A 19,395-nucleotide genomic window follows, 5' to 3' on the forward strand; every position below is an offset into this window, starting at 1 on the left:
AGGATAAGCACCTCAGAAAATGGATGGATAGGTTCTTACTATGGTGCACAGTCGCTTCCCCAATGTAGAAAATGGATGGGTAGAAGTTATTCAATGTACAATAGAAATATGAAAATCCATCCATCCACCCATTTTCTTAGCCGCTTATCCTCACGAGGGTCGTGGGGAGTGCTGGGGCCTATCCCAGCTGTCAACGTGCAGGAGGCAGGGTACACCCTGAACTGGTTGCCAGCCAATCGCAGAACACACTGAGACAAATAGCCACACTCATAATCACACCTAGGGGCAATTTAGAGCGTCCAATTAATGTTGCATGTTTTTAGAACGTGGGAGGAAACTGGAGTGCCTGGAGAAAACCCACGCAGGCTCGGAGAGAACATGCAAACTCCACACACGGGGGGCTGGGATCGAACACAGGACCTCAGATCTGTGAGGCCAACGCTTTACCAGCTGACCCACCATGCCCCCCGAATATGAAAATGTTCCTTAAAACATTCTCTAGGTACTGTAAGTTTTATGACGGTCCCAGTTTGACCCTGGAACAGAACAATACCATTTCCATTAGTTCCTATGGGAGAGAGAGGGGGGGAGTTCTAAAGCCAAACAAATGAAAAGTCAACTTTTCTCTCATTTAGCAGGTCCCTACAGAATGTTCAGTAAACACAAGACTAACCAAAGATTGCAATAGTTGGAGGTTCTAAAAGGGCAGCAATAATGGTTGTCAAAATTGGATAAGGAACATGCACTGTTTATATTATTATTAATAAAGTCAGACGCAATTAAAAGCGTTCGAAACGATCCGCGCGTAACTGTCACGGTCAAGGATGAACGAGTGTGATAAGTGGACCGTAAATCCTGCAGTTCAAGCTTGTCTTTAAAACAATGCGCACACTCACTGCCAAATATCACAGAAAAACTTTAGCGTGTGCATTCGTGGCGTAATAAATGTTTCAGCTATCTGTCAATGTTTGGAAGTCATTTCCCAAAAAAAACGCTTGCAAAAACGGCTCCAACGTAAACAGAAATGTGTTGCTGGCATTGATTAAACACCCTGCTCATTCACGAAAGTCTCTCGGCTCCCCCCCCCCTCCCCTCCAAAAAAAAAGAGAGCGACCTCTGCACTTGGGCCAATTTGGCTTGCTGTTTTTCCCCGAGTCCACTGTGGGAGATGTGGATCAGAACCAGTGGGCCCACTCAGAGTTGTCAGCCTGCGAACGTGGGAAAGGAAACGCAGACAAGTACAGTATGGAATGAAGCCTCGAGAACGGGACTGGATGGTGAAGGAGTGATTTGCAATCCACGCAAGCGCCAAAACATGCATTGCATTCATCCATCCATCCATTTTCTGAGCCGCTTATCCTCACGAGGGCTGCAGGGATGGCCTGAGCCTATCCCAGCTGTCAACGGGCAAGAGGCGGGGGACACCCTGAACTGGTTGCCAGCCATTCGCAGGGCACATCGAGATGAACAGCCGCAATCACACCTAGGGGCAATTTAGAGTGTCCGATTAATGTTGCATGTTTTTGGGATGTGGGAGGAAACCCACGCACATTTCGGCAAGGCGGCACAGTGGCGCAGCTGGAAAGTGTTGGCCTCACAATTTTGAGGACCCGGGTTCAATCCCAGCCCTACTTGTGCGGAGTTTGCATGTTCTCCCCGTGCCTGCCTCGGTTTTCTCCAGGCACTCCAGTTTCCTCATGCAACGTTAATTCGACACTCTAAATTGCCCCAAGGTGTGATTGTGAATACGGTTGTTTGTTTCCATGTGCCCTGCGATTGGCTGCCAACCAGTTTAGGGTGTACCCCGCCACCTGCCTGTTGACACCTGCCATGCCGCGGGCCATGATTTTGACACTAGAGTCCTTGAGGACTGATTTTTACCCTTGTGAGGATAAGTGGCTAAGAAAATGGGTGGGTGGGTACATTTCGACGAAATGTGTGTATACCTATATTCAATGTAACTTGGATGTATTGTTTATGTCTTCATTCTCTAATCAAGATCTGTATCAATATTCGTTCCCTTCATAAATTTTAGATTTTGTCTTCAATCTTGCAGCTTCAAAGCTACTGCAAAATTGCAAAACTGAAACGGAAAAGATTTTTGAAAACTAAACAGAAAAGACGAAGTCAACCATCACAGTTTAACATCCTTTCACAGTCACTCACATTCGAAAAATGTGCAAGGTGTGGTCAGACGCCCGCAGGTATAAAGTTGCAGGTGTGTGTTCGGTTTGTAATTATGAGTGTACCCCTTTAAGAGCGGAGGGGACCGGTGTCAGGTAAAGTAGGAAGTAGAAGTAGGCTGAGCTCGTTGCTCGTTATTAAGGGAAAAAATGTGCCCCGAGAGTGTGTGACAAGTGCGCAATTGCGCGGTTTAGAGGAAAGATTGGTAAAGACAATACAAAATAAGCGACATCTTTCAATATCTATGTATTTGTACTCGTAACAAATTTTACGCGCGTGATCTTTGTTGTGCTCGACTGTGGCGATTTGCGAATGCGATGGCCCGTCAAATCACAGTGACTGCTTCCACACAAAAGCAGGCCATCAGCACGATTGTTGGTATGTTTAGAAAATAAATTTGATACTTGACGCATGGAAAGGTTTTCGCATATTTATGTTGATACATGAACGGCGCAATGTATGTGAAACGGCAGGCGCGTTGAGGACTATAAGGTACCGTTTATGAAAACGGTGGAACCGAAATAGAAAAGTAACAATTTATTTTTTTTTGTTACACCAATTTGTACAAAGCTAAATTAATAAATGCAAGCCTGCCTCTTTCATAAAATTGCGAGTGGAGAAGAAGTTACATTTGGTGTAAAGTGTATCCCACAACAAAGGGAGTCGTTACACTTTGTTTTTTTCGTCGCGTCAGTCATCCAGAGAGAGGAAACCCATCCCTGTAAACGCACGAGGGTGGGGGGCGGTGAAAGAAGCGGGGTGGGTGTTGAGCATCCAAGAGGCCCAAGGAGGCCCCCGTCATTGGTCACGCCGAAATTTGCTATCAGTTTAAAAGCAGACGCCGCTTTCTTCCCTCCCTTCACTCAGTGGGACAGCGAGGCCCATAACCCGCCCCACGCACGCCCGCCCGTGTGCGCGTGTACGTGCGAGCGCCGCAGAGAGACAAAAACCGTATAGAGTACTTCGAGGCGGGACCCGGGATGCCTGCGTACGCCACCAACATGAGACTCAAGTTCCCCATCGTGGCCTTGGCTTTGGAAGTTATCACCATCATCCTGTTCGCCGTCTTTGTGGTCTACGATGACGGCAGGGCCCACGGCCACGCTGGGCACGGCGCCAACGGCACGGACCACCACGAGCCGCCGATGGAGCTCTATCCGAGTAAGTCTGACTGGGTTTGCGACTGGCTCGCTGAGGGATGCTCTGAAAACCTGAAGAGGGCAAAGGTTAGAGTTTTCTGGTCTGGTGTTACAATCTAATCTGTGAGATCAAATCAGGGCGAGGCCAAATATGGTCACTTTTTAATCGAAGTAATGTGAATTCTATGTAGTGACCAATTAGGAGAGAACAAAAATACACGCTGTTTGGTTCGGTCCGGATCTGCTGAGCGCAATAACAGAAGTCACGGGGTCAACACTCTCCTCCGTCCACTCGTGCCTCGTCGCTGCACGTTGTCATGGAGTGACGCGGGTGAAAAATGCTCTTGAAGGAAGCTCATTTGAGACATTGAAAGCCACTCCGCGCACTCCATCTTGACGGCGGTCGGGTGTGGCGAATGTGAGCCACCGAGATAAGCTCAGTGGGCAACATTTCAAATTTCGAGCATTGCTTTTGCCTCAAATTTGATCATCGTTTAATAGTTCATTTGAGATTATGATGACACACTCGAGACCCACGGGCTACAGTTAATTTTCTTGACTTCCTGCTTCCTATGCAATATCTAAATATGCAAATGACTCACGCACAGTCAGTCAATAATGTAAAAATTTGAATGATATGACATCCCAGTGATTGTCGGTTTGGTTCCCACATTGAGATTCTCTGCAATAATCGATGAAATATACGCAAGAGGCCATATTCATAGCACCTGTTCCAAATACTTTTATAGTGAAAAGTCTCCTAGGTCCTGACTAAAAGTTTATTTGATGCGCGAACAACTACTGAGAAAGTGAATAAGAATTAAATGAGGGGAAAATTATGACATTTTTATGGCGCAAAATGATTTCAAGCATCCTTCCTTACATTCACAGCGCACCGCCTTCGTCTCCAATCCCGACCGGCGAGCGTTACCTAACGTCTGGGCGGGACGCCAGATAACGTGGCTCCCTCCCAACTTTAGCACCTTACATTCGGTGCGCTGCTGTAACGCAAAAATTATGATTTTTTTCATTATTATTCTTTTTTGTTTGTTTTTAACCCATTGCATTTGTAAGGCATTTGTTTTTGTTTTGTTTGAAATTTGGATCTCGAATGAATGATTCCATTTAACATGCATAAATGTGTAAAAGTGGCCGCTAATGGATGTGCTGCTATGATTATCACCTAAATATTATTCAGTATCAATTTAGCTATTTTAAGTTTCCCTTGAAAAAATCTACAAGCGGTAAGATGTGTATCAATTTTTGTTTTTGCGAGGATGAAACTACAACATTAAAATCTTTCTGTGTGCCATTTTCATGTTCTCGTCCAGGCACTTCGACTTCCTCCCGCATTTCAAAAACATTTTTCTTTGGTTCAATTAAGACTCTAAATTGTCTGTAAGTCTGAATGTAGGTATGATTGTTTGTTTGTCTGTGCGCGTCCTCCGACCGGCTGACAACTAGTTCAAAGTGGGCTGCTGTTGGCTCCAGCTCACCTGCGACCCGAGTAAAGCGGCACAGAAATGGACGGTTGGGTCTCTGTTTTGCAACTGTATCGCTGCAACTGGCACTTTTCGGTTTAAAACGGCTTACTTAAACCAGGATCCGTCACCGTACAGTGGACAAAAGTTGAACTGGGTTGCTTTTCTAGCTCGCTAACTAGCTGCTTTGCTAGCTGGCTAGCGCTCGTCATCTGCCACGCCGTGATTGAAATATTTTGTATTTTTTAAAGTAAACTGGGTGTGCCAGCAGTTGCAGTTGTTGTCGGAATAAAGTCATAATTTATTTTGCTATTTCTAAGATTGGTTATATATACATATACACGCACACGCACATACACACTATTGTCTTTGGCATCTATGCTTCTATTGTCTTTGTGGTTTAATGTTATTTCCATGGATGGCGCTCATTGCATGATCAAGCTGAAGGTTTCAATTTCCTGTCTTTGAGGGAACGCTCATCATCTCATCATCAACCCTGACCTACACTGACCTTCCCGATTTGTGAATGGAGTTATGATTTTTTTTTTTCCCATCAATCAAACTCTCCATGTATGAGTGAAAAAACAGATTCCATACTGGATAAGATGTTTCGATTGTCCCAAAAATACATACATCCTCCCCACACCCCGCCTAAACCTATTAGGGTCATATGAAGCGGAGCAACGCCGCTAACTCGACTCGAACAGCGTATCTCTTCGAGTGCGTGATTGAATTGCAGTTCACGGTTGACAAAACAGCTCCTTTGTAAGGAAATGACTCCTGGGATCCCCACCGGGGCCCAATAAATGATTTCAACGGCTCAAATGAGAGTCCAGGAAATGAAGAGCAGGAGGTGCGTTCTGAATTGAAAACACCGCATCGAAAATGCTTCCGCCTATTCCAATATCGGCACCGCCGACCGGTTATCTGTGGCTAATTACGGGACGGCACTTTACCTCCCTCCTTTCCTGTGCGCCTCCAGTGTTCCAAGATGTCCACGTGATGATCTTCATCGGCTTTGGCTTCTTGATGACCTTCCTGAAGCGATACGGCTTCAGCAGCGTGGGCGTCAACCTGCTACTGGCCGCCTTCGGCCTGCAGTGGGGGCTCCTCATGCAGGGCATATGGCACCTAGATGACGGCAAGATTAAGATCAACATCTTCAAGTGAGCCCGGCGCCTCTCCACCTCTCAAAATGTTCCGACTTTCCGCGGGAATCAACAGGAATTTCTCATAACTTTTCAAATCATCTCTTGGGGCGTTCAATTTCCAAAAGAAAGTTGCCGTAAATTTAAGTTGGAAACGTACTCGCATCGCTCACAATCACGCTTGTAAGTTCTTTTCCGAACAACCCGTCCGCTCGCGTTGCAGGATCATCAATGCGGACTTCAGCACAGCCACGGTCCTGATCTCTTTCGGGGCAGTTCTCGGTAAAACCAGTCCTGTCCAGTTGCTCATCATGACCATCCTGGAGATCAGCATCTTCTCCATCAACGAGCATCTGGTGGCAGAAATCATGCAGGTGGGTTCAGGTTCTGCAACTAACCCCAAGAGGAATACTGGATGGTCTTCATTTTGTGGATCAGCAAGGATATGAAATGGAACTAGAATATCAATCAGTAGAGTGGATTCATATGTTGAACGTGGTTGAAGTGAATGTAAGAATTCCCTTTTCTTTACAGGCCAATGACGTGGGGGCCTCCATGATCATCCATGCCTACGGAGCCTATTTCGGTTTGGCCGTGGCTCGAGTTCTTTACCGGCCCGGTCTGAGGAACGGCCACGAGAACGACGGCTCTGTTTACCACTCTGATCTGTTTGCCATGATCGGTAATTTAAAAGACGTTTGCACAATTGTCCTGGACTGGGATGTGGATTTCCACAGCCCTGCTTGTTGTCAATTTACTTCATCTCGTGGACAGAAATGTCCTTGCAGTTTAAACGCACTTCATACTGTAGATGTTGTTGTTTTTTTTTTTTTTTTTTTTTTTTTTTTTTGGGGGGGGGGGGATTAAAAGCCTGGGACTCGCAACCTAAACCAGTTTTAGTCTAAACTGAGTGACTCTTTGCCCCTTAAATGAGATGAACTGAGTTTATCGCTCTTGAACAGGGACTGTGTTCCTCTGGATGTTCTGGCCCAGTTTCAACTCAGCCATTGCCGAGCCGGGCTTCACCCAGCTGACCGCGGTGATCAACACCTACCTCTCCCTGGCCGCCTGCGTACTCTCCGCCTACGCCATCTCCAGCCTGGTGGAGCACAAAGGAAAACTGGACATGGTCAGACAACTTTCGTGCCTCAGAATTGTGACTTCAACTTCAGCGGAGCGTATGTTTCACCATTTTTTTTCCCCCTAAATTATACAGGTGCACATCCAGAACGCCACACTGGCCGGTGGCGTCGCCGTGGGAACGTGCGCCGACATGAACATCGGGCCCTTTGGGGCGATGCTGATCGGATTAGTGGCCGGCATCATCTCCACTCTGGGCTTCAAGTACCTGACTGTGAGTTGGGAAATGACAACTGATTAATACGCAGCACATACGTACAATGATAGTATTCCATTTCTGTTCTGTGTGCAGCCTATTCTGGCATCTAATCTGGGCATCCAGGACACCTGCGGCGTGCACAATCTGCACGGTATGCCGGGCATCCTCGGAGGCTTGGCCGGTATCGTGGCTGTGACTTTGGGGAAAAAGGAGGGGTAAGGCCCATCAATGTGAGCTTTCAAAAATGGTTCCATTTTCTTAGAAATGTCTTCATTCACGACTGTTCATTCTTAGAGGGCGTGCCACCATGCAAGCCGCCGCCTTGGCCTCGTCCCTCGGTTTTGCTTTGGTCGGCGGGGCCATCACAGGTGGGTGGAGACGAGAAATGCAACTTTGCTGATATAACCGCAAAGCATATTAAGATCCAAAATGATGATTTAATCCAATTTCTACCTAATGCAATTCAGTATGTGACAGCACAATTGGTGTCTACAAAATAAAATAGCCTAGTAATAACGATGCTTGTTGAAGTTGCTCTTCCTATAGAGCAGCAACTCAATTAAAATTAGAAATCTAAAAAAAAAAAAATCCAATCTTCTCCAATGTATTTTTTCTGCACAAAAACCCATGGGCCGCACGAACAAACTTCACTACTAAGGTGGGGGCCACAAAATGTCGTCTCGCGGGCCCCAATTGGGCCTCGGGCCGCCCGTTGGAGACCCCTGCTATAGAGTAATTTGTGGAATTACACATTGAACAAGCCAGACTTTATGATTTTTGTCTAAATGAAAGCAGCAGATCTGTTTTTGCGTGGGCAACATTTGGACACATTCCCTGGCAGGAATTTACCATGGAACGAGTCCCAAAATGGCGGCTTCAAACCAAAAACAGCTAACTTCCTGTTCATTTCCGGGCGAGGGCCCAAGAAGCTTTTTTTATACGTCGCGTCGCGATAACCATGCATGCCCAACGTGCATTTTTGCATTTACGACTTTTATGATTGCATTTTAGATATTACATTAAGGGTCTTGTCTGGAAGCTGCTAAAAGATGTTTTAAATCTAAACTGCTCGAGTTTTCAGGCATGTTCCTTTTACAAATCATGCAGTCCGCGAGGGCCTTTGCCTTCGTTAGTAAAAACTGAGCATCCTAGATTAAATTTACAATATACTACATACAGTGTTTGGTTTGAATTGTGACAAAACTGTTTGCTGAGATTTTGAAACGTGTTTCCTTTATTTCACAGGTTTAATAATGAAGCTTCCTATTTGGGGACAACCGCCTGACCAGAACTGCTTCGATGACTCGCTTTACTGGGAGGTAAAGAAATCCTACTTGAGTTTTGAAAATTGTAGTTTGAACAGAATACCGTAATTCCCGGCCTATGTAAAGGAAATATCACTCGGTACGTACGTACACCGCCAGTTCCCACATTGAAATCCATATTGAAACACAAGATATTTACAAAGAAAGACGGTACACAGAAAGAGTTAACACTAGCGTGGCGCTAACGCTACTGCTAATGCTAGCGCTGCGCTAACGCTAACAGGGCCAGTTAAAATAAAACTTAGCTGCAACACATTAGCACAGCGCTAACGCTAGCGCAGCGCTAACGGGGGCCAGTAAAAGTCACTTCCTGCGCACATATTCCACCGGTCTTACTCTTACCTTTTCCGCACGAGTGGCCCCTTGCGGCCGTTAGAAAAAAATGCACAAATTATCCGCATCACCGCATAAACCGCAGGGTTGAAACCGTGTGAAAAAAGTCGCGGCTTGTAGGCCGGAAATTAGGGTAATTGATGATGAATGATTGAACATGAGTGAACTCGAAATTCCGCCCCGTATTTGCTCTGTATTCACGGCAGTGCCTGAATATTAATATAACAGTCAGGAGGCGGTCTCGCTATTATGCACATGCAGTCTTTCAGGATAAAGATTTTACAAACATATTTTGGAAATATTTCTTTTCCAGGTCCCCGCGGAGGAGGAAGAGAATGAGGAGAGCTTGGCTCACGCGGATCACTCAAAGAACAAAGCAGATGTTTAAAAATTGGAATGGGGTGGGGGGGACAAACAAACATAGCAGGGATTATTATTGCGCCGCGAAGCTCTTAATTGCTGTTCAGTGCGAGTCGAGGCCTTAAAAGAAGCCGTCGAGCTCCTTGCACGTCCCGACGGAATCCTTTTCAAATACTCGCCGCAGGCATAATTAGTCACTTAATTGATCGTCAAGAACTCGAAATTGAAACAGGAGGCAAATTTGTGCGCTCTTCATGGTTGCAGCCGGCATCGGCGCCGTTGATTATATTTCAATTACGCTAGATTGTTAGTAATGGAAGCACGGCACGGAGAACGAAGGCGCATCCATGGAGACTATTGTTAATTTCATATTCGTAGTCTTAAAATAGAGAATAAAACGAAATGAATGATTCGGGGTTTTTTTTCATAAATTACACGCGTACCAAAAATGCTTTACATTTTATCAAATTATCCTAAAGAGTTGTGTTTTTTTTTTTTTTTTTTACGCTGAACTCAACAGTTCACAAGTGAATTATTACACAATGCTGGAACACAGCAACACCTGTAAACCTTTTCTTTATTTACTTAAATAACCCTAGAAGCATGATTTTTTTTTCATTGTTGTTGTTGTTTTTACATGTAAGTACAGGGGTATTTTTTTGTTTGTTTTCAAGCATTATGTTATCCTTTTCACCTACACTTTGGGGAAAGACAGGGATGGAACACGGCTTCTTGTGACCTCAACTTTATAACTTTTGAAGGAAAATGTTCCTGTGATGAACCAATGTGTGTTACTTTTTTTGTTGTTGTTGTTATTATATCAAATGTATTCTTCTCTGTACATATAAGTTCACACTTTTCTGTTTGGACATGGTCAGTTTGGTTGTAACCCTGCAGTGTAAAATTAAAAAAAAAAAAAAAAGAAGAACCGGTACACTAATTTGATTTTTCCACGTCTTTACATAACTAGAGGAACATGTTTTTATGTTTTCGTACATCATACATCCTGCCACCATTTTTTTGACGCAAATGAAAATATATGTTGCGTTATGTTCTATGTCCAAAAAATGTGCGAGTGCCATCAAACTGACTACATTTTATAGTTAGGATCAACTTTCATTTTTAGGATTCATGTGCGATGGCTAAAACAGTGAAGTTTTTTGTTTTTACACAGTGCTACATGTATTTGTATACTGTACTAACACTGCCGTAATAAATGTTTTGTACATTAATGCACAAATTTGTGTCTTTTGTGGCATCATTGTGAAAAACTACCATATGCATTTTTTATTGTGGGGATTTTCACGAGGGTCACAACTTTGGGCGAGAGGCCCGGTGTGACGGTCTGTGCGCTCCCCCGTGCTGAAAGGTCCCCTTAGGACAAATGCGCATGCGCATTAATTAATGCTGAAACGTGCTTTATAGTTGATAACAAACAATACGTTCGCATTTGTTTTTGTATTCTTTCATTCGCTGTGTTTGGCTTTGTGAGACGTCTCTAGCAAAATGCACACGGAGCGAAAATGAACAGACGGAAGCGGAGCGGAAATGAACACGCGAAAGAAGCATGGATGGGGATGTTTCAGACTGGCACGGATGTAGAAAAAGTAGAAAATTGCAAAAAATTCTACGCGCATGCGCATTGATCCCAAGGGGACTTTTCAGCACGGGGGAGCACTCAGACCGTCACACCTGGTACATCATGACAGGTTGGCAGCCATAGTGAAGGTTGCCTCCCAAAAAAAAAAAAAAAAGAGTCCACACATTCCCTTGCATAAATCTTTTTCTTTCGGCTTGATGCCAACAAAAAAAAAAAAAAAGCAAATCCACATTAATTGCAAAAACTCATTGTGTTCATTTTTTTCCTGATTCCTCAAGAAATCTTGCGTTGTTCAGTAAAATTATTCTTAAAAGTAATTAAATCCAAAGATTTTTCTAATGTACTCATTTTCCATTAAAAAAAAAAATACCGTTTTTTATTATCACTAGTGGTCTCTTTGACATCCATGAGGCTGTATGTTGATTAGGTCATACAGAAGTTGTTGGTGCGTTAAATTCCCCCACGATTCTTTATAGTACACCATTTGGAATGACTAAAATGTATTAAAGACATAAAAGTCTTCCATTTTTGTGTAACCTTCCCAAACCATTACCATTTAAAGCCAACCCTTTTTTAATTTTTAATTTCGAAATGGCAGGTGGCAATAAAGTACTCGGTGGTGTCACACCACTGTTAAAACACGAAGAAGGTTTGTTTTTGTTTTTATTTTTCTTTTTTTTTTTTTTTTTTGGTCTTGTTTTTTCATCTTAATTTTCACTCCACTTCCTTGTTGTGAAGAAAGCGTGAAGCGGTGCATGCTGGGATACAACATGTCTCCTGTGGCTGTGGGTTCTTGCTAACCTCCGGAGCGTCACCGCGAATACATTCAGACGCGTGCACGTTGTAGCCTTGTCAATGTGTCTTGGATAATAAACGATACAGCACTGTTGCCATGGTAAGTACCGAACGCTGTTATCCTTTAAGCGCAATATGTGCGTAATGTTGTGCAAATACGATGTAGCGTTAGCTAACGATTTCAATCTGTTGGTGCACAGAACCGTTAGAGATATTTTTTTTTCACCTGTAGTATATTTCGTTGTTTCTCCGGGACATCTCTTGGTTATAGTTTTTAGAATAGATTACCTCGATTTAGCATGAACGGCAATTATTGTTGCAAGGTTTGCTGAAGATTTTAGAATATTCACATATGTGTTACAACTAGATAACATCCAGAGTGTGCATTGTCCACCTACTAAAACAACACAAAAATATCTAACAGTAGCGTAACAACAAATTTTGTGAATCAAGGTTCTATGAAAAAATTTAATAATATTCCTGCTCATAAAAATTTTGCCAATGGGCAGAATTATACACAATTGTATTAGAAGCTGAAACAACAGTAGCGTAACAACAAATTTTGTGAATCAAGGTTCTATGAAACAATTTAATAATATTCCTGCTCATAAAAATTTTGCCAATGGGCAGAATTATACACAATTGTATTAGAAGCTGGAACAGAGTTTTATATGACGAGTTGTAGATTTATTTCTAAATTAAGAATGCAAAACTGTTTATCGATAGATTATGACTGTGATTATGATACTTGGTGCATGTTGTTAAATGCCCAACTGCAACTTTGAAAAAAGATGTTAGATGAAATCGGTACCTTCTTCTCCATAAATAAAGAGGACTCTATTTTTTAGTTCAGTTTAGTTCAAATCAAAACAATAGCAACATGCTATCAACATAGCAAAACCACAGCCTGAGTTCAAAATGGGGATGGAGGATGCTGAGCTAATCTAATAATAATACTATATATACAGCAAAAACATCCACAATTCTTGCTCTCTGGAACCCGCTCCCCCCTGAGACAACAGAAAAAATGTATCGTCAGAGTAACTTCTCATTTCTCCCCCTCCTTATTGTACCTTTTAAACACTCATTTTCTCCATCTTTCTAAATAATCAATATTGATCTTTCTTTCTTTCCAGTCAACAAAAACGGAATCCAGAGTGTCCAGTTCCAGTTCCAGCTCCAGGATGGATGACAAGAGCAGAGGCGAGTCAGCTACACTCTAAGATCAACCAATCAACTAAAAAGATGAATCATTTGCAAATGGAGTTGCAAAAGCATTTTTCCTTCCTAATAAAATCAGAATCATCAAGTGTTTTAAGATTGAAAATACGCATGTTATTTGTGTTACTCTAGTACTAAAAAGTACTATAACAAAATATGCAACCAGGTAGATTTACTAGTATATGCCGTCATTTCCGGCCTACAAGCCGTGATTTTTTTTTTTTTTTTCATACTCTTTCAACCCTGCGGTACTAGCATTAGCGCGGTGCTAGGAATAGCATGGTGCTAGCGTTAGCCAACCTTGTTGTAAGCCTCGGTATACAGAAAGAGTTTAACGCTAGAGCCGCGCTAATGCTAGTGCCACTCTAATGCTACCCCCACGTTAACGGTAGTGCCGCACTAGCGTTAAACTCTTTCTGTGTACCGAGGCTTTAACCAGGTGCATTCTGTAAGCTGGGAATTACTGTATGCTCTACGTCGCCAGACGCTATTTATTTACACGACGTGGTGTTATTTATGTGTCGCTTATTTGTTACTGGTCTGCAGGAAGTATTGTTTTGAATAACTATAGAGAATTACCATGTTTTCTTTACACAGGGAGAGAAAAAAAGAAGCGCAAACGTAGCCGTAGTAGATCTTCCTCATCTTCGTCGTCGTCCTCCTCTTCCTCCTCCAGTTCGTCTTCATCTTCAGCGTCGTCCTCTTCGTCGGGCTCTTCGTCGCCCTCATCCAGCAGCAGCCGGAGTCGCTCCAGAAGCAGCGGTGAGCTCAATTAGATGCTCCCATGTGATTGGTCTCTTGAGCCGTAAAAAAACACGTTCACGCGTTTCTTACTAGACTCACGCAGTAAGTCCAGAAAGCAATCAAAGAAGAGGAAAAAGGACAAAGCCAAAAAGGTATTTATCTCATGTTACGGTTATTGTTCATTAGTTATATGTATAGTGATACATGTTTTTGTTTTTTCATGTGCAGCACAAAGGGAGGAAAGAAAAGCGGCATAAACGTAAAAAGGAAAAGAAATCCAAAGCCGGCGAGGAAAACTCTGGGCCGGTTCAGATATCCAAGGTTGTGCAAGTTTTTCATTAATTTTGTTTTTAATCTATCGTGAATGATAACCCCTTGCTCACAGTGAGATGGGCAAATTTCGGGGTGATCCTAAAAACCCAAGTTGTTGACTTACCGTAATTCTCGGCCTACAGAGTGCACCCGATTATAAGCCTCACCCAGTACATTTGGAAAGGAAATACCATTTGGTACATACATAGGCCGCACCTGTGTAAAAGCCGCAAGTGCCCACATTAAAACGCCAGATATTTATAAAGAAAGACAGTACACAGAGAGTTTAACGCTAGCGCCGCTGCGCTATTGCTAATGCTGCCGTGCTAACAGGGCCAGTTAAAAAAAGATATACTGGTAAAAATCACTGAGACGGCAGTAACATAGCAGGAACACACTAGCACTGTGCTAACGCTAGCACAGTGCTACCAGGGCCACTTTAAAAAAAAACATACTGGTAAAAGTCACTTCCTCGGCACATGTATTCCACCGGTCTTACTCATATTGAAACACGAGATATTTACAAAGAAAGACGGTACACAGAGTTTTAAAGGTTTCAAATTTTAATACCTTTGCTTATCTTAGCTTAACATAGTAACAACATGGTAGCATGAACAGGGCTGGTTAAAAAAAAAAAAACAGGAAAAAAAACAGCCGCGGAAGCTACATAGTAGCAACACGGTAGCACAGCACTAAAAGGGCTGGTTAAAAAAAAAAAACTAAATCACTGAGACACGGCAGTAACACAGCAGCAATACGCTAGCACCATGCTAGCGCAGTGCTACCAGGGCCAGTTTAAAAAAAAAAAAACATACCGGTAAAAGTAACTCCCTCGGCACATATATTCCACCGGTCTCACGCTTACCTTTTTTTGCTCGAGTGCCCCCTTGTGGCCGTAAAAAAAAATTGCACAAATTAGCCGCATCACCGCATAAGCCTCAAGGTTGAAAGCATGTGGGGGAAAAATTGCGGCTTATAGGCAGGAAATGACGGTAAATGTTCAAGAATCTCACGGTGACGTGACGCATCTCCTCGCTTGTTCCCTCAGTACTTGAAAGAAAGGAAGAGAGGGAGGAAGTACAGCATGATTTCGGGAAAGGAGATAAAGATGAAAGTAAAGAAGTCAAAAAGAGATAAACAGGTGAGTTTTGTCTCAGTCTGCGGCTAATCTGCGATATCTGCATCGCGCACACTGTACGTGTTTTTTTCCCACAGCGGGACAAAAATCGAGCTGAACTTCTGGAGTTCTTGAACTCGACCTTGTGATGCCCCCGAGTGGACACAACAGCCGACCTCAGGAAACGACAAGCGAGCTGTCTTTGGGGGGGAGAAATGTAAATAAAAGCTAAAAGTCAAACCGGAGCACAGCTCGAAGCGGGGTACACACATACGCACGTTTAACATCTTCACGGACTTTTTAAATGAGAGACTCCACGCGCGGCGATGGGGGAAAAAAACAAGTTTTGTGCTGACTGACTGGAACACCGCACGCATAACCGGATCTCCAACAGCGGGTGCCAGTCTCTCCCCTCTCCTTGCGGATGTTTGTTGTCGTACCAGCGCTGACCTATGTGTGGCGCCGTGGTGCAGAAGAAGAAAAAAGAAGAAGCTAGGCTAACTGCTAACTAAATAGAAGTTGCAAGGTCTTCTCTGCCGGGGACCTTCTAAAGACACCCCCACACCGCAGGATGGTATTTCAGACACTTTTGCTGACTTTGATATGAAATTGGTAAAAATTCACACGCACAAAAAAAAAAAGATTCTTAGTGTGTGTGTACCCAGTTTTAGGGACAACGTGCAGGACAGTCAGCTGGTGTTAAGAGTGAATTCAGACCAAGTTGAGGAGCGGCCTCATCGGATGTCGTCGATGTTGCTGCTAATATGGCCATGATCAATATTAGGTACACCTGTGCAATGTAATCACAAAAAAAAAAATGTTTTATTTTAACACTGTCAAACGTTTTATTTTCACAATTTTTTGTTATTGTGATTTGCAGCTCAGGTGTACCTAATGAGGTGGACAGGAAGTGTCTATGTACAAATGAATAGCTAGTTTATTGTTCCGTCAACAGTTTGAGTTTTGCTTGTCATCTATGTGTGTCGATAACAGTTCTAAATGTAACAAATATTTTACACGTGCTTGAAGCTACACCGTAACGTCGCCATCTTGTCTTCGGCAGTGGTTCCATTTATGAATCTGTAAAATGAGTCCTTTATTTTTTTTGTCAAACCAGCTCAATGCATCTGTGGAGCCGTGCGACAGGACGGGAAAATAAATCAAACGTTCCATCGCTTCGTCTCGGAGTATTTTATGAGTATTTCATTTGGAACGTATTCGCGTTTGTAAAGAAAAAGTACAGAGGGATGAGCTTCGAGGTGGCCGACCTTGAGTGGGTTAGCGTTGCGCACGGCCGCTGAATGAAAGGTCGTCTTCGCAGTGACGGGGGTGGGAAATAATTTCCCACTTGAGCATAAAAAAGACGTAGAAACACTGCACAAAATGTGAAAAGCTCAGGCATTCAAGTTTTTATTTGGAACAGGTTCATATTTTGTGTCGTTATGAGCCGCTCGCATGTTGCAGTTAGCGATCAAAACCGAGATCTAGCTGGTGAATTACGAAAATATCAATTAGTAAGAGAATTACATCACAAATTTAGGATGTCAGATATGAGCATAGAAATGAATAAAGTAATGCAATTTGGCTCATAAGGTGACACGCATGCAAACTCATTTGTAAACATTTTTTTTTGAAAATTTAAAAAAAAAAACGTTAAAATGGAGTTTGTGTGCATGGAAAACGGCTTAACAGTGTTGAAATTAGTTTCATGCATACGTATCAATAAAGTGATATTGATAATATTTGAAGGGAGCATTGTGGAGGATCGCCATGGTACTGAGTGAACATGCTGCAGATGAACTACAGAATTGGGAGTAAGTCATTTGTGTCCGAGTTCCAAACTACTTCAAAATGTCAACAACCTGCTAAAATTTCTAAATCTGGCCCAGTCGCAAACATGTACTCGCACATTAGCCGCTCTGTACATAGCTATACTAACACTTTAGAAATTCACATTTCTTAATATTCTGCCACTCTACATATTTTCAAATACTTTTTATCATTTCAATTGAACACGCGAGTGACATGAAGTTTTGTAAATGAGCGGCTAACCGCGAGCTAAACAAGCTAACCTAGCTTACCCGAGTCTGCCGCTTTCACGGTGACAGCCCAAGTTAAATATTGCAGTTGTCCCTCAAAGTTGAGTTTCCATTTTTATTTTACCCTATTTTTTCGACAAGATAATCCTTGGATCCGATCGAAGAGATGTGGCCGCTACACTCCACGTCACCTCTGCCTTGTGTCCTTCGCGGTCCCGTCAGACGAGTTTACCGTCGCTGGTTCCTTTGTATCTGAAGTCCGGCATGCTCCACACCCTGTCCTCCCTCTCGGTCCCTCTCTCCACATCTTCCGACACCGTCTTCAGGTCGCTCAGGCGGGCCCCGTCGGTGGACTTCAAGCCCGCCGCGCTCCCGAACGGGTTGATCTTGATGCGCGACCTGAAGTTCACTAGGGAGACGCTCTTGGGCCGATTGTTGCTCCACTGGCGGGCGAGCCGCTGCGCCTCCTCCTCCTCCTTCAGTTGCTCAACGGCCTCCTGGAGGACTGAGCGGAAGAGCCCCGACACCTCCTGCACTTCTGGCTCGCCGGTCCGGATCGCGTCGCGGAACCTGCGGAAGACGGATCACGTGAAACCATCGTGTCTCTCGGGCAGACATTTTTTTTTTCTTGTTTACAAATAAAATTTTTAGCACCTCGGTTTCACAAGCTCTTAACGAGACACCCGAGGCCTCAGTGTAGTGTGAATATTACAAGCTCAGGGTGTCAAAAAAAACAACTGCAAGAAATATTTATGAGTATTTTTTAACCCTTCAAACTCTTGAATAAGCAAAGAAAAAAGACCAAACTGCAAAAAAGGCTTGCTCGTACTTGAGTATGACCAGGCCGCAGCAAGATGGCGGCACCTTGGCGCAGAGGTCCTCCAGGCCCAGCCGTTCCCCGGTGCTGATGCCGTAGGACGAGCGAGGCGCGCTGGCCAGCCAGCTGTAGTCCACGCCGGTCTTGAGGCGCCGGTACTGGCTTTCCCTCTCTCTCTGCTGCCTCTCCGCCTCCTTCAGCTGCCAGCTCAGCTCCACCATCAGCGTGTCGGTGACCACGTCGGCCGGCTCCCTGCGGGGGATCCGCCGGTGGGGCTCGCTCCAGCCGAACCAGGAGGCCATGGCGTGCTCCTCTTCGACTGCACCCCCCAGGCCGACCCTCCTCGGGGACCGAAAGACAGTCATAAAAGAGCATCACGTCAGTAGATGAACGTTATATTTGCCGAGAGATTCAAACTTGTCGATGGCCACGCTGCATCCCACTGTTTACAAAGATGCAGTAAAATTATGAAAATAACGTTCACTACTCACAAATGTTGGGGATACAGTAACGCCCTAAACAATTTGCGCATCATGATTAATTCATGGCACTCATAGTTGTGCAGAAAAAGAACAGATTCACAACGATTGTAAATCATTTGCAAATCTGCAGTAGTATTGGGATTCTTTGCAGATAAAGAATATATGCCTATGAGTATTGTTGCATTGTCTCTCTACATGTGTTGCTGCACCATTCTATCTATCTATCTATCTATCTATCTATCTATCTATCTATCTATCTATCTATCTATCTATCTATCTATCTATCTATCTATCTATCTATCTATCTATCTATCTATCTATCTATCTATCTGTCTATCTATCTATCTATCTATCTATCTATCTATCTATCTATATCTATCTATCTATCTATCTATCTGCTTAATTGCCTGTCCATCTATCTATCTATCTATCTATCTATCTACTATCTATCTATCTATCTATCTATCTATCTATCTATCTATCTATCTATCTATCTATCTATCTATCTGCTTGATTGCCTGTCCATCTATCTATCTATCTATCTATCTATCTATCTATCTATCTATCTATCTATCTATCTATCTATCTATCTATCTATCTATCTATCTATCTATCTATCTATCTATCTATCTATCTGCTTGATTGCCTGTCCATCTATCTATCTATCTATCTATCTATCTATCTATCTATCTATCTATCTATCTATCTATCTATCTATCTATCTATCTATCTATCTATCTATCTATCTATCTATCTGTCTCTTTCTGTATGCTTGATTTCCTGCCTATCTATCTATCTATCTATCTATCTATCTATCTATCTATCTATCTATCTATCTATCTATCTATCTATCTATCTATCTATCTATCTATCTATCTATCTATCTATCTATCTATCTATCTATCCACTTGAGTGCCCTGCGATTGGCTGGCAACCAGTTCAGGGTGCACCCTGCCTCC

The 19,395-nt window shown here is 43.3% G+C and overlaps 3 protein-coding genes and 2 long non-coding RNA genes across 5 annotated transcripts; 3 read left to right on the forward strand and 2 right to left on the reverse strand.

Moving 5' to 3' along the window:
- The first annotated feature begins 1,107 nt into the window (after nucleotides 1-1,107).
- rhag (Rh associated glycoprotein) lies at nucleotides 1,108-10,529 on the forward strand. Its single transcript, XM_061811679.1, has 10 exons — nucleotides 1,108-3,345; nucleotides 5,787-5,970; nucleotides 6,176-6,326; nucleotides 6,487-6,634; nucleotides 6,915-7,081; nucleotides 7,169-7,306; nucleotides 7,385-7,506; nucleotides 7,586-7,659; nucleotides 8,537-8,610; nucleotides 9,263-10,529. Exons 1-10 carry the CDS (start codon nucleotides 3,165-3,167, stop codon nucleotides 9,335-9,337), a joined length of 1,314 nt encoding a protein of 437 aa, XP_061667663.1. The 5' UTR covers nucleotides 1,108-3,164; the 3' UTR covers nucleotides 9,338-10,529.
- LOC133496292 (uncharacterized) lies at nucleotides 3,264-6,241 on the reverse strand. Its single transcript, XR_009793768.1, has 3 exons — nucleotides 6,113-6,241; nucleotides 5,761-5,935; nucleotides 3,264-3,395 (listed from the first exon to the last, which is right to left on the reverse strand). It is a non-coding gene; the product is annotated as an uncharacterized LOC133496292 (long non-coding RNA).
- A 988-nt stretch (nucleotides 10,530-11,517) lies between the features above and the next one.
- On the forward strand, nucleotides 11,518-12,908 carry LOC133497055 (uncharacterized). Its single transcript, XR_009793924.1, has 2 exons — nucleotides 11,518-11,804; nucleotides 12,841-12,908. It is a non-coding gene; the product is annotated as an uncharacterized LOC133497055 (long non-coding RNA).
- A 173-nt stretch (nucleotides 12,909-13,081) lies between these two features.
- Nucleotides 13,082-16,276, forward strand: si:ch211-22i13.2 (uncharacterized protein LOC553945 homolog). Its single transcript, XM_061813121.1, has 6 exons — nucleotides 13,082-13,091; nucleotides 13,472-13,687; nucleotides 13,763-13,821; nucleotides 13,898-13,990; nucleotides 15,030-15,122; nucleotides 15,197-16,276. The coding sequence occupies exons 1-6, from the start codon at nucleotides 13,082-13,084 to the stop codon at nucleotides 15,245-15,247; spliced, it is 522 nt and encodes a 173-aa protein (XP_061669105.1). The 3' UTR covers nucleotides 15,248-16,276.
- A 224-nt stretch (nucleotides 16,277-16,500) lies between these two features.
- rd3 (retinal degeneration 3, GUCY2D regulator) lies at nucleotides 16,501-18,396 on the reverse strand. Its single transcript, XM_061812634.1, has 2 exons — nucleotides 17,967-18,396; nucleotides 16,501-17,707 (listed from the first exon to the last, which is right to left on the reverse strand). The coding sequence occupies exons 1-2, from the start codon at nucleotides 18,317-18,319 to the stop codon at nucleotides 17,356-17,358; spliced, it is 705 nt and encodes a 234-aa protein (XP_061668618.1). The 5' UTR covers nucleotides 18,320-18,396; the 3' UTR covers nucleotides 16,501-17,355.
- Nucleotides 18,397-19,395: the final 999 nt, after the last annotated feature.

The sequence above is a fragment of the Syngnathoides biaculeatus genome, chromosome 23 (assembly GCF_019802595.1).
Source record: "Syngnathoides biaculeatus isolate LvHL_M chromosome 23, ASM1980259v1, whole genome shotgun sequence".
Classification (NCBI taxonomy): Eukaryota; Metazoa; Chordata; class Actinopteri; order Syngnathiformes; family Syngnathidae; genus Syngnathoides; species Syngnathoides biaculeatus.

Bases quoted from the DNA above. Each gene is read 5' to 3' on its own strand.
- rd3 (XM_061812634.1), bottom strand. From the start codon at position 18,319: ATGACTGTCTTTCGGTCCCCGAGGAGGGTCGGCCTGGGGGGTGCAGTC. The intron at 17,708-17,966 runs GTACGAGCAAGC...CGTCTTCCGCAG, and splicing joins TGCGGCCTGGTCATACTCAA to GTTCCGCGACGCGATCCGGA.
- rhag (XM_061811679.1), top strand. From the start codon at position 3,165: ATGCCTGCGTACGCCACCAACATGAGACTCAAGTTCCCCATCGTGGCC. The intron at 6,327-6,486 runs GTGGGTTCAGGT...TTTTCTTTACAG, and splicing joins TGGTGGCAGAAATCATGCAG to GCCAATGACGTGGGGGCCTC. The intron at 8,611-9,262 runs GTAAAGAAATCC...TTTCTTTTCCAG, and splicing joins ATGACTCGCTTTACTGGGAG to GTCCCCGCGGAGGAGGAAGA.
- si:ch211-22i13.2 (XM_061813121.1), top strand. The intron at 13,688-13,762 runs GTGAGCTCAATT...GTTTCTTACTAG, and splicing joins GAGTCGCTCCAGAAGCAGCG to ACTCACGCAGTAAGTCCAGA. The intron at 15,123-15,196 runs GTGAGTTTTGTC...TTTTTCCCACAG, and splicing joins AGTCAAAAAGAGATAAACAG to CGGGACAAAAATCGAGCTGA.